The sequence below is a fragment of the Chaetodon trifascialis genome, chromosome 15, assembly GCF_039877785.1.
Source record: "Chaetodon trifascialis isolate fChaTrf1 chromosome 15, fChaTrf1.hap1, whole genome shotgun sequence".
In the NCBI taxonomy this organism is placed as follows: domain Eukaryota; kingdom Metazoa; phylum Chordata; class Actinopteri; order Chaetodontiformes; family Chaetodontidae; genus Chaetodon; species Chaetodon trifascialis.
Window position 1 is genome coordinate 22637243 of NC_092070.1, and position 11263 is coordinate 22648505.

The 11263-nt window shown below is 45.7% G+C and overlaps 2 protein-coding genes across 2 annotated transcripts; one reads left to right on the top strand and one right to left on the bottom strand.

Moving 5' to 3' along the window:
• Positions 1–463: 463 nt before the first annotated feature.
• On the bottom strand, positions 464–4252 carry dcaf7 (ddb1 and cul4 associated factor 7). The gene is made up of 7 exons (XM_070980406.1): positions 3854–4252; positions 3384–3542; positions 2998–3109; positions 2800–2918; positions 2510–2719; positions 2132–2249; positions 464–1632 (listed from the first exon to the last, which is right to left on the bottom strand). The coding sequence occupies exons 1-7, from the start codon at positions 3989–3991 to the stop codon at positions 1460–1462; spliced, it is 1029 nt and encodes a 342-aa protein (XP_070836507.1). The 5' UTR covers positions 3992–4252; the 3' UTR covers positions 464–1459.
• A 1386-nt stretch (positions 4253–5638) lies between these two features.
• ccdc47 (coiled-coil domain containing 47) lies at positions 5639–10709 on the top strand. The gene is made up of 13 exons (XM_070980404.1): positions 5639–5822; positions 6896–7194; positions 7310–7411; positions 7937–8111; positions 8259–8380; positions 8464–8529; positions 8651–8752; positions 8861–8971; positions 9059–9144; positions 9227–9285; positions 9385–9494; positions 9583–9750; positions 10132–10709. Exons 2-13 carry the CDS (start codon positions 6904–6906, stop codon positions 10210–10212), a joined length of 1473 nt encoding a protein of 490 aa, XP_070836505.1. The 5' UTR covers positions 5639–5822; positions 6896–6903; the 3' UTR covers positions 10213–10709.
• The last annotated feature ends 554 nt before the right edge of the window (positions 10710–11263 follow it).

The following is an 11263-nucleotide window of genomic DNA, read 5'->3' on the forward strand; positions in this document are numbered from 1 at the left end:
CTTTAACATCAGACAATAACTCCCATAAGTCCAAACATCACACGGTCGTAGACGAGAAAGAAAGATAAATTGTAAGATAAACATCTGGATTTTCGTACACCAACATGTATTTGTTAAATGCTGTTAATGATGAGGTACAAGGTCCAAACCTCACGTGAGGCAGACAGAAGCTAACTCTCTGTACATGCTACGCTAGCAATGCTAACCTCATGTGAGAGGGACGTTAGCCAACGAGCTACATGTAGTGGCTTTGACTCAGCTAGCTGAGAGGACTCATAGCAAGCTAACATCACATATTTGTTATTTGCACATTTAACTGATTTCAGCATTTATTTAATCTTTTGTATTGATTCCAGCATTTATCTGTTATCGCTATTTCTATATTTAAAGTCATTTTTTGTCCTCCGTAGAGCTTAGTGTTATCTGCGATGTCACCACACAAAGCAATAAACGGACAAGTGCGTTCCTAGGACATGGAGGAATACAATTTATTAGAGCAAATTCAATAATAAACTTTATGAAAAAGCTACAACATGAACACTTGGCTTACCAACATCTGAGGTTGATATATTTATATGTATATACATTTTGCCTTGTAATGGCATGCTACAAGGACATGACCCTTTAATTATTGAAAAACAGAAAGAGAGGCGGACACAGACAGGAAGTTGTTTCACTCTCCTCCCATTTCACGACTCACTCTAACACAAAGAAAACGCAGCTTTCCGAGCACAATCTTCTACAAAGAAAGAAGAAGAAGAGAATAAGTAGGAAGTTAAAAAGGCTGAGGGACGCTGCTCTGGTGGCCTCTGAGTGTTGCTGTACATGGCCGCCTCGCAGCATCGCCAGCCAAACAAAAACACACCACATGATGACAGACACCACTGCAGTGACTCTCCGGTTATTTTACAATAAAAAAAACGCACGGGTCACAAGGTGGAGCCTCAATACTACGACCATTTGGAGAGAGGATACTGGAAACACACCCATTTGAAAAGACTGTGATGAACTGATCTTTGCGTCCACGAGGCTACGACATTTTCCTACGCAGGTCGTCTTCGGCAGCAGTTTGTATCAACCTTTACAAATCAAACAGATGAAACACACAACATCTAAACCCTTCAGGATAATCTCGCAGCTGGCTGAAACCACACCAAGTATAAAAATCGGATTTTCGCGGACAAGCGCCAGTAGCTCGGGGCGTCTCGCGGCGGCTGTGCAGATGCTGAACACTAACTTGTGAGCAAAATAAATAAGAGCTTAAACACTTTTAATAGAAGAAAAGAGGTGGGAGGAAATGTAAACCAGGTAACTGTGGAGCAGGTGTGTGATGCTCCAAACACGGTCAGAAAGTTCGCTCGTGACCTCGTCCTCGTCTTGAAAGCAGCGGGACGAGGACCGAAACTCAAGTCCAAATCTGAAACGGCGCTCCTCTTCCTCGGCGAAGTGTCCGTGGCCTTTAGACGCGCAGGATCTCCAGGCAGTTGTTGTAGCAGATGGCGATCCAGTCCGGCTGCGTGGAGGCCCACTGCACGTTGTTGATCTCCCCTTCGGCGGTGTAGGCCAGGATGGGATCCTCGATGGCCCGCGGCATCTGCTGGATGTCCCAGATCAGAGCCTGGTGGTCGTCGGCTGAGGAGGGGAGACATTCAGAGGGACGTTTCAGACGGGGAATGACAGGAAATGAGGCTGATAAACCAGAAAAAAGCACTTAACGAAAGGGGAGTTTATGACGCGTCTCTGTTTATGACCGCCAACCCAGAGAGGCAGAATTTAAGGGTTTATTTAGACAAAACCAGAGTTAGCCATTGAGCCAAGATGGATTTAGTGTGTTTTATGGCCTTTCCAGGATCCTTGAACATCTGGATAAAAACATCTTTTAAACCAGTTCCTTGATTTTAAACTGTGTTTCTTACTTAATCCAAGTAAAACACAAGCAAAACGTTAAAGCCTTATTGTGTGTGAAAAGATGGCCATTTTATTAGGCACACCTGTACAATCTATGACGACGTTCAGTCTCACACGTTACAGAAGTCTCAAAACCGATGTTGTACCTCATTAGATCCACTTAGCGTGACGTGCAATGAGCCTGTAAGACTGTTGCTATCCCACAATCCACGGGCGCCTTTACCTGCAGTGCAGATGTGACATGAGGAGTGAGGGGCCCAGGCGATGCCGTTGACACAAGCGCGATGGTTGTTCAGCCGAGCCACGGGAGTGCAAGGCACGCGTACGTCCAGGATGACCACCTGCCACACAGAAATATTACTGCTAGAGACTAACAGGGTGAAAGAAGTCCAGCATGCTAAGACACACGTCCAGCTACTTTCATTAGAGTAATAAGAGCTTGCCTATGCCGCTAAAGTGTCCAGAAAAATCCATATTTTCTGCATCTTATGGAACTGGAAAGGGTTTTTCAGGCTTCTTTGGCTTCCCAAAGTTCACATTTTAATACAAGGAACCAGAATCCTGGCTCCTGATAGGCTGAAAGAATCCACAGCAAACTGACCTCCATGCCGTCCATGGCCATCGTGGCCAGGTAGTTGGGGTCCTGCTTGTTCCAGCAGAGGCGGAGCAGCGGGTGGTGCTGGGGGTCTTCGTAGATGATGGTGCTGTGCTCCAGGTGCCGCAGGTCAAACATGCGGACGGACCCGTCGGCTCCCACGGAGGCAAACATGTCCCTTCCACCTCCCGCACGGCTGAAGGCGATGTCGTACACCTGCACAGACGGAGAGACGCTCGTCTTAATTTTAAACTGTGCACGTAGGGCTTCGTTCTGCAGCGCAGACACACACAGACCTCTTTGTCATGAGCGATCAGCTGGGTCTTCACGTGTCCAGACACCAGGTTCACTCGTCCCAACACCTGACCAGTCTCCAACCCCCAGATGGTGCAGGTGGTGTCAATGCTGGAAGTGCCTGCAGAGACAACGAGCAGGTTAAACGACAAATTGCAGAGCGGCAAAGTCCGATCCTCAGCCTTTTCTCTTCTTCTCACCCAGCAGGTTGGGATCAACTTCATTCCAGTCAAAGGAGGTGAGAGGAGCGCAGAAGTCCGAGTTCTTGTTGTTGTTCAGCAAACACTCAAGACGCGTTTCTGTGTCGCTGACCTGTGCGATAAAAGCAGTTTGGCAGTGAGCAGACTTCTTCAAACAAGCAATAAATTCACATCAGTGTGACCATCTCACAGCTGCCAGCTGGCCAAGCTCCACACACTGACTTTACCCCCTTCACTCATGGACGCTGTGGTTCACGGGGACAAAGTACACGAAAAGGCAAAACCAGGCAATGTAATACTCCGTCTCAGTACTTTCTGCCTTCTGCTTGTGCAGAGAAAAAGCGTCACACAGTGAAACAGAGTGGCTCACTGATTTAACATCCTACCCTCCAAATGCGCAGGTAGTCCCCGCTGGTGGCCAGCAGGTCCGGGTACACCCCCTTAGTGTCTGGAATCCACATGATCTTGGTGGTGGGGTAAGGGTGATCAAATGTGTTCCTGCAGACGAACTCCGAGCTCTCCTCCTCCAGACCCACCAGCTGAACCTGGACAGGTGTGAACACAGAACCTGTTATTTCAGGTCGAGCCGGAAGACTGTTGACAGGGCAACGCGGGTCAGAAATAGCATTAGCTATATACGGTGTTACTATGGGATATCACTATTTAAAGACAGCTTTACTAGCTGTTTCCACGTGAACATGCAGTACGTTTGTGTTTCTTGGGAATAACAACTAAACAGACATTGTGATTGTTTATCTTAGCGCTGCGCAGGACAGCTAGCATTAGCATTGGCTCGCTAACGTTACCGTCTTTAGCTTTACGTTAGCCGATGAATGGCCACATCCACACTACGCACCTTGTTGTTGTATTCCTCCACAAAGCTCCCAAGTGCCAGCCGAAAGCGTTTGTCCGGACGGACGCTCCAGTTCATCGCGTACACCGTCCATGGCGCCTCGTATTTGTAGATTTCTTTTCTTTTGCCGTGAAGCGACATCCTCCCGAACTGCAGCTGTTGTTCTGAGCAGCTAACACGCTAGCGTTACCGTTAGCGAACTACGAAATAAGTAGTCCTACAGGCAAACTATTACCAGATATTTAACTTGCAAGAGCAAATATCAGCAGGTGTGGTGATAATAATAATTTAATGAAACAAATCTTGTTTTAGAGCAAGATTTCTCACCACTTTAGTTAACAAAGAGTAGCATTACTCGTTACGATCTGAAGAGCGGTCAAGTCCAACAGAGTACGAAGGACTTCCGTTGATCTTTTCAAAATAAAAGTATCCCTTTTTCGGAGAAAATTTGGCCTTTACAAACAAACAAACAGCAGGTACAGTTTATTTGATAGAAATAGCTAACATCTTATTCATGCTCAGATTTCTACAATTTCTCATCTTACGGACAAAATTGTTAGACGGTTTGTATTTTTGTTTAGAATTTTATGAATTGATTCTTTAGGTTGGATTTTTTTGGTTTACATTTTAATTTCATTTCATTTGGTTTCATTTCATTTCATTTGTTTTCATTTCCAGATGTCTTCGTCTTTGGAATGCATTATATGCACTACATATCTGTGATAAATGCATTCCATAATTAGGATTAATACAAAACACACGCGCGCGCGCGCGCGCGCGCGCACACACACACACACACACACACTGAGCATATCCTCGTTGTCTGGTCAGAAACAAAGAATATAAACAAGGACACCACCATTATATTTTAAATGAGCATAAATGTGAATGTAGTGACAACGCAACAACTTTCCAACCACACATTTACTGATGTAAAAGTTGTATTTGTGTTATATTCAGATGTTACATTCAAGCTCCGCGGAGCCCCCAGTGGCCACAGTGCATAACTACAGCCTTCTTTTTTTTTTATTATTTTGAACATTTGAACCGGAAAAATTATTATGCTATTATGTCCAACTTGATTTAAATTATAGTTACTCACTGTGGCCACTAGAGGGCACTATAAACCTTAGCTTCACGTTATAAACGCACATCTGACTGAAAACTGTTCGTGACAGTTAGAATTTTCTGTTTTCTCTATTATTTTATCTCTATTTAGTTTTTACAAAGTGGAATATTTTTTCTCTATGATTCTAACGAAACAAACCGAGGCTTAATAAAGGCAATCTCAATACAGTGAAGAATACACATTTTTCCCTAATAATGTGTAACCTTTTTTTTTTTTTTTAAATGGCACTGATTATAAAATCAAATGTGCCTTAAATGGCTTTTATTGACTTTTTTATGTGACTGTTATTGTTGCTTAACTTAAGTAATCGTGGATTTCCTCTGTACTTGTTGCAGTCATGTTCTCAGTTCTGTTGTAAGGAACTATAATAATATATGATAATTCTGAGTAGAAAATAAAGACAATAAAACGCTTGCTTTTTTACTAGATTATATGTACTAAAAATGTATACAAGACATCATAATAGTATAACAATACAAACTGTATTGAAGACAGAGGTGTAGTTACGTATTGTGACCAGTGGGGGCAGTGAAGACCCATAATTATAACGTCAAGACAGACGTAACGTAACAGCGACATACAAGTACTTCCGGTAAAACCATTCAAAATAAAACTTATAAAAGTAATATGAAGTATGCAGGCGTTGTGATAGTGACGTTATTTCCGTCGTGTTGAACCTAGGTGTTGAAGGGAGCCATCGATGCATCCAGACACGATACTTTTGCTGTGAAAGGTCGGTCCTGTGTCGAGTAGTTTGCTAGTTCAAGCGTAACATCACCAGCTACGCCTACAGGCTACTTCAGCTGAACCTGCGTTACGTTTATTGTCACACTAATTCTTTGGGTAAGTTCTTCAGTACCTTTATTCATTCGGTTTGTTTCGATAAGACTCATTTCCAAATCGTGTTTGTCGAGAAAAAAGCGTGTCTTTCACTTCAGGATCAGGTTGGTTGCTAGCAGCTAAGCGCCGCGCTAGCTAGCCACGGTTAGCATGCTAATGCCAGATTTGCTAACCGCTAATGATACAGTGAGTGAGCGCTGGGGGATGGGTCTGCTACGGTGTTATGATTACGGCTTGAGGTTTAATCCTACATATGTCATGAGGTAATTTAACGCACTGTTAGTTTTGACTCAAATGCCGCTTCAGAAAGTCAAAAATAGCCTCTTATTTTAGCCTGTTAGCCAGCGTGTCCCAAAGGTTGGTTCGTTGGCTAAAGTTAGTGTTGCTAGCCGCAGCTCTCCGCTTGATTCTGGGTCCTCTCGCATATGTCACAGCTTCTTAAGTTTGACTGAGATTAACCTTTACGTTGCCCCAGTAGTACCACATTCTGTTATTAGGATGTTTTCGCTCGATATTCTGTAGCATTATTGATCACCTGAAAGACGAAGTAAGAGCCCTGTAGAGTAGCAGCGTACCTACAGCCATACAACGTTTAATACTGGCACACCAGCGACCTTTTCCTCCTTAGTCATTGTTTTCTAGTCGGTCCAGTCAGGAGGGATTTTGTCTCTTGGTGATTTGTCACGTGAGTACTCGCTGTGAGAGCAGGGACTCACTTGGTTACCCTCATGTGGACCGGTGTGACCTGGCCTCTGTGACAGGTGAACTCTAATTGCCCCAGCAGTCAGGTTTCATCTTCAGTTTGCAGTTTTGACTTGTGAAGGACTCACCTGGTCTGGTGTCACCTTGGAGGGTCAAAGTGATGAACTGTGGGCTGCTCACACTCTAACACCCTGCACCGCTGAACTGAGCTGACCTCTACAGCTTTGACTTCTTGTTTCTGAGAGTGTGTGTAAGATTTTTCCTTCCTAATCTTAAGTGTCTGTTTGAGCCATGTTGAACTTCTGCATTTGACCTCCTCCGTCTCCTCCACCCTTACACGCGTTCCTTCACTCTGTCTTTCCACTTTGATGCAGGTCCCACGATGCGAGGTGCGCATCTCCTCCTCATACCTGCGCTGCTGCTCCTCCTGGCCCTCCCCGTCTCCAGGGGACGCTACAACGATGATTTTGATGACGGCGAGGACTTAGCAGACTTTGATGACAATGACTTTGCTGAGTTTGAGGACATGAATGACGATCCAGCGGCTGAGGCGGAGCCCGTCCCTCCGCCTCGCTCCTCGCCGTCCTCGCAGGCTGAAGAGGATGAAGACGAAGATGAAGCCACAGTGGAGCTGGAGGATGGCCAAGATGGTTTTGAGGATGTAGAAACACAGGTGCGTTGTCTTTTTTTACTGTTCACGCTCTTGTGCTTGAGATTCCATCATAAATCTTTCACAATTATTATTTCCAGCATTATATCATACAGAATCTGTGTTTATGTGTCCCCAGGATCAAGACATGTACAGCAAATATGACCAGGAGGAATTTGAGGGGATTGGAGACATGGAGAAGACAGGCCACTCCATGAAGGACCCCCTCATAATCCACACAGTAAGCCGGGTTTATTGCTTAAGTCTCCTCACTCTCTGTCTTCTGCTGATTGTGATCTAACTCGGCTCTGACTGTGCGCATGATTTGTGCTGCAAAGGAAACTTTCCTGTAAATGCATTTATGTTTGGGGCATGCAGCACAGGACAGCTTAATCAGCGCTGTGTGCGTTGTTATTGTTGTTTTGTAGCTGCTGTTGAATTTTGTTGGTTAAGTGGGATGCAGACAGTTTACAGAAACGGTCATGAAAGCGCTGAAATCGTAGCCTCAAACCACCAATTGCTTGCAGCTGTATACAGTTTCAAATTGACGGGTATCAGACCACGTGCATTTGCTCATCTATGGTGTTCAATTTCACTGTATTAATGATATAAAAGTGCACAGTATTTTGTGAAATTATACTAAAGTGTTTGTCCACTAGAGGGCACTGATGATTTTCATTCTTACCCTCCAAATACAGTTTTTTGGTGTTGGCCTGAAAAGCCGGTGCAGCTGTCTTACTTATGGCCTCTTGCTGTTTCTCTGCAGGTTCCTGCACATCTGCAGAACAGCTGGGAGAGTTACTACATGGAGATCCTGATGGTGACCGGCCTGTTGGCCTACATCATGAACTACATCATCGGCAAGAACAAGAACAGTCGCCTCGCTCAGGCCTGGTTCAGCTCGCACAGAGAACTCCTGGAGAGCAACTTTGCACTCGTGGGTGAGTTCTTCCACCTCTCAGCCGCCTCCAGAGTACAGCAGCAGGGCATGAAGCACTGCTGCGTGTGCTTCGTGGTGATGGCCAAATGTGTGAAATGGCGACAGTCGGTGTGAAGCAGATCTTGTGGTAATTGTCTTGTATTCGCAGGCGATGACGGCACCAGCAAAGAAGCCGTGAGCACTGGGAAGCTGAATCAGGAGAACGAGCACATCTACAACCTGTGGTGCTCTGGACGTGTGTGCTGCGAAGGCATGCTGATCCAGCTCAAGGTGCGCGCGTGTGTCTCACGTACGCCGTCTCATCGCGCTCGCTGTGTTGTGTAATTTCTAACGTTGCTCGTGGTCTGTTCCAGTTTCTGAAGAGGCAGGACCTGCTCAACGTTCTGGCCAGGATGATGAGGCCCGCCTGTGATCAGGTGGTACGTATCAGTCAGATAGCCAATCAGATGAGTCCGTACGGAGTCTGTGAATCCAAAACACACAAACAGCGGACTTCTTAAAGCGGTGTCAGTCTCACCAGCGGCGTCTGTCTGTCCGCAGCAAATCAAAGTGACTCTGAATGACGAGGACATGGACACGTTTGTGTTCGCTGTCGGCACCAAGAAGGCGATGGCCAGGCTTCAGAAGGAGATGCAGGACCTGGTAAACGTCCTCCACAGTTTATGTCCATCAGTGATGCAACCTGAAGCTGTGTTTACGGTACTTTAACCTTTCTGTTACCTGCTCAGTGAAGGCCTCTCTTTTTTATAGAGTGAGTTCTGCGGGGACAAGCCGAAGTCTGGGGCCAAGTATGGCCTCCCCGACTCCCTGGCTATTCTTAGTGAGATGGGCGAGGTCACAGATGGAGTGATGGACAACAAGGTAAAGTCTCTTGGTCTCGTCTCTCATACGACGTTACTCCAAGAAGCACAGCTCTCTCATGTGTCTGTATGTGTTTTCGATCTTCAGATGGTGCATTATATCACTAACCACGCTGACAAGATCGAGTCCATCCATTTCTCGGACCAATTTTCTGGTCCAAAAGTTATGCAAGAGTGAGTGTTTGTTTAATCTTTTCATCTTTTTTTAGTCCCTTACGTGCAGGTTTGGTATTAAAAGCTCCTGTGTTGTTTTCAGGGAGGGTCAGCCCTTAAAGCTGCCGGAGACCAAGAAGACGCTGCTGTTTACATTTAATGGTGAACATTTTGGCTCTCCTACCTGAAAACTTTACCTCATGACCCAATCGTCTCATTTGACTGATTCATTTAATGCACACTGACTGTTTCTGTGCGTAGTGCCTGGCATGGGCAACACCTCTCCCAAAGACATGGACAGTCTGCTCCCGCTCATGAACATGGTGATCTACAGCATCGACAAAGTCAAGAAACTCCGTCTCAACAGAGAGGTGAGCGGGACTCTTGTGCTGTGGGTCACATCCAGATGAATAAACGAGAGTGCAGCGACGAGCCCCTTTTGTCCTCTCGTGTATTTAGGGCAAACAGAAAGCTGACAGAAACCGAGCCCGTGTGGAGGAGAACTTCCTGAAGCAGACTCACGCTCAGCGTCAGGAGGCAGCCCAGACCCGCCGGGAGGAGAAGAAGAGGGCGGAGAAGGAGAGGATCATGAACGAGGAGGACCCCGAGAGGCAGCGTCGCCTGGAGGTCTGAAATGCAGCGGACAAACACCGCAAGGAGACATTTAAAGACCTGGAAATCTGTTTATTCGCTTTACACACTCACATTTTTATGTGAGTGTGTAAAGCTTGAGCCATGAAGCTTGAGCCATCAGTCAGCTTAGCAGAAAGACGATAATGTCTGTCTCTGCCTCATTAACTGGGAGTTGTTGGTTAGCCAGTCTTTATGCTAAGCTAAGCTAATCTAGCTGCTGGCTGTAGCTTCATATTGACCTTATAGACGTGAGAGTCATATCAACGTGTCATCAAACCCTCAGCATAAAAGCAAATCAACAGATTTCCCCAAAATGTTGAACAGACGAGCGTCACTCTCTCTTAATTCTCATGTCTCAAACGTTTCTGTTTCCAGGAAGCAGCCCAGCGGCGCGAGCAGAAGAAGATCGAGAAGAAGCAGATGAAGATGAAGCAGATCAAAGTGAAAGCCATGTGAAAGACCGTGGCGGGAGGGCGTCCGAAGCGCACTCGAGAGCAGTGCTCAGCTCAGCTCAGACCGTTTCCTCCAGCTTCTCTCACCATGCTCTGGACAGACACCCGCTGCCTCCGGGCTTAGCGCCTCCGTCACCGCCCGCTCCATCCGCCGTGGCTAAACCTCAATGACTGACAGTGAACCGTCCACGTCAAGTGAGAGGGACCTTTCCACCATCAAATCAATCACTACAATTCATGTCTTCTCTGAATTCGTCAAAGCTCCGTTTGAAAGTTTGGTGAACTTTTTAAAATGAGTCCACTGGGACGGAGCGCGCCGTCGACATCGAGCCACATTTTAAAAGGAACGAAAGCATCGCCGTGGCTTCATTGGAAATGTATCCGCATTAATATAATACGATCAAGGAAATTTTAATTTATATCTGTGAAATTGGTTTCTCGCAGGCTGTTTCTAATATATCTGAGCAAACATAATAAAGTGCACTGGAGTCTGTTTGAAAACCTGCCGTGGTTTGTTTTTAATGGTCAGTTTCAGATAATTGATTCACATGACGTGTGACCACCGACAACGGGTGTGTGTGCGACATGGAGAGTGATTTGCAGACCTCTTGATAGCAGCAGTTGAAAGAGTGAGGGTCTATAACGGGGACCAGAATGGGTGAGGCTTAATGCTAAATTTAACTTTCAGAGTGTGTCAGCAGTCTGAAGTGGAGCTGGTTGCATCAGTGTGGTCGAGCAGCTGAAGCGGATACGACGACTGACCGTTGGATGGAAGTCTGGTTATGATCCCGTTTGGCTGCAGAGTGAGACGACTGTGATGTTCCTCCATGAATCTGCAGACATAACCTGACCTGTATGTCAGTGGATCTGCTTTATCCTCTGTGCTCAGTTTATTGCATCATCTTAACATAGTTACTTAATTTCTGTCCTCTTTTCTGCTGCGTTCACTCAGTTTCCTTATGGGTCTAACTCTGGTTTTATCACATCAGTTTGTGGTTTTAGTAAAATAATGTAAGAAGGGCAAAGGATTGACACACTTTGAGAAAAAAATACTG